Source organism: Culex quinquefasciatus, chromosome 3 (genome assembly GCF_015732765.1).
Source record: "Culex quinquefasciatus strain JHB chromosome 3, VPISU_Cqui_1.0_pri_paternal, whole genome shotgun sequence".
In the NCBI taxonomy this organism is placed as follows: Eukaryota; Metazoa; Arthropoda; class Insecta; order Diptera; family Culicidae; genus Culex; species Culex quinquefasciatus.
In genome coordinates, this window is record NC_051863.1 from 52,863,338 (window position 1) to 52,869,877 (window position 6,540).

At 36.9% G+C, this 6,540-nt stretch overlaps 1 protein-coding gene across 3 annotated transcripts in view; it reads left to right on the forward strand.

Moving 5' to 3' along the window:
- Window positions 1–1,079, forward strand: part of LOC6050141 (chitin synthase chs-2) — an 81,736-nt gene extending 80,657 nt beyond the window's left edge. For all 3 annotated transcript variants that reach the window (XM_038261665.1, XM_038261667.1, XM_038261666.1), the window contains one exon: window positions 9–1,079. In XM_038261665.1, the coding sequence (XP_038117593.1) occupies window positions 9–236 (228 nt within the window). In that variant the 3' untranslated portion in view covers window positions 237–1,079. The remainder of the gene's footprint in view (window positions 1–8) is intronic.
- Window positions 1,080–6,540: the final 5,461 nt, after the last annotated feature.

The window sequence follows — 6,540 nt, forward strand, 5'->3', positions numbered from 1 at the left end:
TCCAACAGACCAACAACAACGTGCCACCACGGCCGGTGCGGATTTCGAACGCCGGCGTGAGCGTGAAGGACATCTTCAACGTGAACGGCGGTCCCGGCGGTGGCGGGGACATTTACGGCGTGACCGGCCAGCTCAACCAGGCGTACGAACCGGTCATCGAGGATGACGACCGCAACTCGCTGCGGCTGCAGCCGCGCAACCAGGTCACCTGGAGCAACAGCAACGGGCGGCTGTGACAAAACCGGGCCACCTCCCTAACCAGCATCGGGGCCACGACGAACCACGTGATCCTGGACGACGACGAGTCGGAATGTGTGACGCTTAGCGATTAGGCACCAAGTGATGGAATCAATCCAGACGTTAATTTATAGCATAATTCAAACACACACAGACAGAGATTCTACCCAACTCGATCGAGTGAAAAGCAATCCAATAACTGCCGATATTAAGTACTACTGCCTACTACTCTTTTTTATTGTGAAACTCTAAGATTAAGAGCAATGTCAACTGAAAACTGCCCTCCCCTAAACTGATATACTCATCGTCGCAATCAGCAAAACAAATCGAAGATTCAATACTCAATAGATCATAAAACGCACTAACGTAGCATTAAGCACGAGGAAAATCAACGCACAAAATCAAATAACCAGAAAAAAAATTAATTTCCTGTTTCGAATCGAAAAAACACTAAACAAAACAGAGTTCAAAATTGTAAACTTAAAAGAAAAACATTGATTTCGAGTCGCCTATTGCATATTTATTTGCTAGAGAATAAAATCAATTTTAGGCCCCACCTCTCCCCCCCTCTCCCAAGCAGGCGCAATCGATCGTCACAAAAATTTTATTGTAAATATGCTTCGTTCTCTGTATGATTTTACCTCCTGTGTTTGCGTACTGTTAGTTACTCGATTTATTCTTTTTTCCAAGCTACTCGTTAGATCAATTATGTTTTGCGATAAGAAGAAGACGAAGAAGAATGATGATGAAGAAGCCGTCCAATTTCTTCCAATGTAAATCTTAGTACGATATACAAACTGATGGAATAAACTTGATAGACTTATTTTACATTTTTACATTTAGTTAGGATGTGTTTGATTCATTGAAAGAAATTTAACAATCAACTTCACTTAATAACCTAACTTATTTGATCAAACACTCCATGACCTGCTGCCAAACTCAAAACCGGGCCACCTCCCTAACCAGCATCGGGGCCACGACGAGCCACGTGATCCTGAACGACGAGTATGGATTATCAGTCCAATCGGCGACCAACGACTCCATCGACTGTAACCGTATTCGACTGTCTTTGATTGAATCCAGGACAGCTGGGGTGATACAGCGAAATCTCTTTTTACGCGGTGCGTTGCGTTTTTTTAATTTGTCGATTTCTCTGGAACGACGCAAAATTTTTGCAATCTTTTAAAAGCAATTTGTAGGTTTTGTTCAGATTTACAAAACGCTTTTTGAAGCTTGCAAAAATATTGTATGGTTTTGGAGAAATCGATGAAGAGCAATTCCATGTCAAATAGGAAATCGGTTGTACCCGACCCTCTCCGATTTCAATGAAACTTTGTAGACATGTTACCCTACGCTTATATAAGCCATTTTTGTGTATATGGAGCCAGTTTCACTCGATAATGACATTTGAGAAGGGCGTAAGTGTTTAAAATATTTTTGTATTTCGTAATTTAAATATTGCTGTATCTCGAAGCCGTTGCATCGTATCAAAAAGTTCCAAGACAAACATGTAGGAAATTTGACGGGCTTTCCGAAAAAAAAATACACTGAAAGAAAAAAACACTCCACTTATATGAGATTTTTTGATTTTTAAGTTTAAAAGTAAAATTTTAAGGTGAGCCACGATTTTTTTTCGTTCAAAATTTTTGTGAAAATAGTCTAAGATGTTACAAAAAGACTTACGAAAAATGCAGGATGGAGCAACGCACCTAAAAAAATAAAAAAATCATTTACTGAAACTGTTTTTTTTTTAAGTGCTCTTAACATCAAAATTTTCAATAACGGAACACGAGAGTCGGTTTTCCAGACAATTTTACATAAAAGTCTCCATATTGACCATTGTCCTAAGTCCAATCCTTGTGAAGTTACAGCAGTTTTAAAAATAAAAATGTTGAAAAAATAGGTTTTTTGATGGTTTTTGGCAATTTCTATATGACAGACTTGATTTTTCAGTCTCGAAAATATTTTTACCGGAAAGCTCGTCCAATTTCCCATAAGTTTGTCTTTGACCACATTTCGATTGGATGCAAAGGCTTACAAATTTTTGGAAAGCCCGTCAAATTTCCTACAAGTTTGTCTTTGACCACTTTTTGATACGATGCAACGGCTTCGATACACAGCAATATTTAAAATACGAAATACAACAATATTTAAAACACTTACGCCCTTCTCAAATGTCATTATAGAGTGAAACTGGCTCCATATACACAAAAATAGCTTATATAAGCGTAGGATAACATGTCTACAAAGTTTCATTGAAATCGGAGAGGGTCGAGAAAAAAGTACCTAAAAAAATCCTGTTTTGGGCTGGAATTGCTCTGAAATAAAAAGCGTAACGCCACCGCGTAAAAAGAGGTTTCACTATATAAATGTCAGCATTATCATATCTAGAAATATTCCCGAAACAATAAATCTCAACTCTCAACGTGAAATTTGCCTATTCGTATACTGAGTAGATGCCGAATCTATAATTTTTCGCCGTCATTCGTAAAATGTTTAACAAACAGTTTTGAATTAAAAACAATAAAAATATCTTTGAATTTTCAACGCTTTCACTAAGTACCGTAAACTGGGGTGACTTTGATAGCCAGGGGTGACATTGATAGAAATTTGATTTGGCCACTAATTTTAATACAGCAGTTGTTCGGTAACTGGGCGTTGTTTAACTGGGCTGCTTTTTAACTGGGCGCTCGATAACTGGGCCGTAGCCCAGTTAAAAAGCAGACAAACGTCAAAAAACCAAAACAAACGGAAATGACCGAGGGGTTAATGGATGCAAAAATCATGTTTTATAAATAAAAAACTTTTTTTCAAACTTTTATTTGATTTCAAGTCACAATTTAAGAAGTATGAAAAGTAAGCATTGTAAATAAAATTGAGTAACATATATTTTTATTTTTCATCAGGAAAATATTATGCATCGTTGTTCCCCTCGTAATTTTTCGTTCAGCCCAGTTAGTGAGCAGCATTCGGTGACTGGGCTACGTTCTCAGCCCAGTTACCGAACAAGTGCTGTACATCTAATGGAACAGTCACATTTTAGCATATATGTTCGATAATAAGCTATCCCTTAATGCTTACATACTCAAAATTCTCAAAAATGTTTAGATATTAATTTGACGGGCATTTGAAAAACCTATCAAAGTCACCCCAGTTTACGGTATATATTTTTTGTAAATATAGTGATTTTCAAAGTAAAATATGTACTCAAAATTGTTCACAAATAACCGCATTTTTTCGAAAATACTCAAATTTTCAAAATATGCAATATGGGTATCAAACGAAGCGAAATTTTGTTTGCGTTTTCACCTTATTGGAGTTTTTTTTTGTAAAAAACTATTTTTTTTACAAAATACCCTATTTCTTTGAGAAAACTCAAATTTTTTAATTTGCAATATGGGTATCAAATGACGCAAAATTTTGTATGAAGCATACTCAATTTGAATGTATGTATGAAGCATGCAAAATTTCGCTTCGTTTATCCATGTTGCATTTTTTAAAAATTCGAGTTTTTTTGAAAAAATACGGAGTTTGTGAAAATTTTACTATTTTCCCAAAAAAAAAACTCTAACAAATTGAAAAAGCATACGAAATTGTAATTCGTTTGATACCCGTATTTAGAGGGTGACGATCGGGAATTCCCGGGAAATCGACAATTTGTGACCCTCTCGATTTCCGGCAAATTCGGTCGAGACTCTCGGGAAATTTTAAACTTTTAAATATCAGAGCAAAATTATATAAACTAATCAGAAAAAAAAACATTTGAAAAATTCAAAATTGTTTCGAACATTGGATGTTCAATGTTCGATAATCATGTTCAATGCTTCTCTAATCTTCTTATTCAGAAAGTGTAAATTTTCGTGGTGATTATTGCATTCGATCGTAATATTACGATCGTAATTTCTCGACATACGATCGATATTTTGCGATAGTAAGATTACGATTTACCATCGACAAATCGTCGCCGTCGTGCTAACTTGTCGTACGTGCATTTTGGGCCAAATTGAGTTAAGAACGCCATTTTGTGCAGCTCACAATGCCTCATCTTTTGACCTTCACAGATCCCCAAAATTTCAGTCCTGAGATATTGAATGAAAACCAAAAAAGCTCCGAAATTTTTTGTCACTTTTCATATGAAAGAAGTTTCAATCTTGTCGTGCTATCTTGTCACTCCCTGAAAATTTAGGTAAGTGCGACAATTGTCCAAAGGGATTTCAGGCTAGGATGCGTTTGACGCACTTACAAGTGAGACTACCGTAAACATTTGTAATTATAACTCGGGACTCCAGCGACCAACTTCAACCAAACTTCGGGGCAATGCACATAATGGTCAGCCAAACAAAACGTGTTTGCTATTGTTTACATTGCGTGCTTTCGTTTTTGTTTATTCAAGGTCAAACATTAAAACGCGTTTTTGTCGGAACGGCGAAATGTCGGGAGCGACAAGATAGCACGACGACGTCGATACCTCGATCTACCATCGATTTTTTTTTTAAATTTTTGGGAACCTTTAAATTTTTTTAAATTTTTTGAAATTTTAGAGTTTTTTTTTAATTTTTGAGATTTTAGAAATTTTAGAAAATTTTTGAGATTGTTGAAATTCTTGAAATTTTTGAAATTTTTAAAATTTTTGATTGGCTTTGTTGTGATTAAAATTTGGATTTAACCTACGAAACGAAGTTGACTTTATAGCTGTCGGCCACCATTGCTAGTACCAACCACAAGTGTCTTCCTTTTTATCTACAGGACTTCGCCGCCCTGGGCTCCTAAGTGTATGAAAGTATGGCACGGAGCGACGGCGCCGAATACCCATATTTACACAAAGAATTTTAGAGCGCCCGCCGCGGGATTCGAACCGGCGACCTCTGGATTGTGAGTCCAGTGCGCGGTCCGATTGATCCACACGGGCGGGACAAGATTTAACCTTTTGTTTGATAAACATATGCAAAAATAAATAACATTATCATTATGTTGAAATAGTGAAAGGAACCCGAAATTTAAAGTTAGAAGCTGAAGACGAATTGAGTGAAATTAATTTCAAAGGTGTACAATATATTTCAAAGTTATTCAAGAGTTAGAAAATATTTTTCAAGCAAGGATGGTTGGGATTCCCGACTTTTCCCGACTTAATAACAATAAGGCACAAATTCCAGACTTTTTCCCGATTTTTCGTGAATTTTGGCGAACTTCCGACTTTTTCCCGACCTCCCGATTTCCCGACTTGAGTGGCCACCCTGTCTAACATCAAATGCAGCCAGTACGATGAAAGCACGCTGGAAAGTCTTGTGATTAGATTACGCCCCAAGCACTTTTCTTGTCATCATTAACAATTGGTTCCTAAAATGAATCTTAGATTGGGGATATTATTGTTTACAGCGATAAAGCTTATTTTTCTGAGTACAATGACCCTTTGTACTGCCGTTCTACGCATAATTGTCCCATGTCAATTTTGGTCGATTCTGACTTTTTTTCATTTTTAGGTTTAGTTTGACGTTTACTTTTCGAAAAACACATAAAATCTAGTACTTTGTTCGGAAACTCATTGAAAACAACACCAAGTCTGGTTGTCCCATCGTTGAACTTCTACGCATAATTGTCCCACCAAATATTTTCTTTCATGAAATGACCAGTTTTACGAAGTATTGTGTCTTGTTTGCCTATTGTATTGCAAGAAGATTACAAATAAGAGTGATAAACTGCTAACTGGGATGAATAGGGACTTATGGAGTGAATTGGGACCCACGGGACAATTATGCGGAGAAACACAAAAAACGGTCGAAAAATTTCAATCGCGTTTTTCTCAGTTGCACTTTTTTGAACATGGGACAATTATGCGTAGAACGGCAGTGTACGACCACAAAGAGTTTAAAATGGATTTTTAAATCAATTTGGAAAAATTAACCTCGCGGTCCATCTTGACAGAAAAGCTCCTACTTGACAACTAGTTCCAAGGGGACCATAGTTGATCCATCGAAAAAATGTTGTCTTGTCAATATTTTTTTTGCATTAATATGAAAAAAAGTGATCAGAAATGGTTTTTAATCGTGTTTTTTACCGTTGTACATAAAAATTGACATAGGGCTTTAGTACCCAATTGCAGTACATCCTAGAACACCCGAAAATGTATTGCAAAAATTAAAACGGCCAGCCCTACTGCGTTGGGTTTACCACAGAGAGGATTCTGAGAACGGATCACGTTTCAAAGAATCTACAGGGGAGGAAGGATGCGTGGACATACCGTACCAAACGCTCCTTTACCACGCTTTTGGCGATGATCTGAGACAGCACTTTGTAAACCGTGAA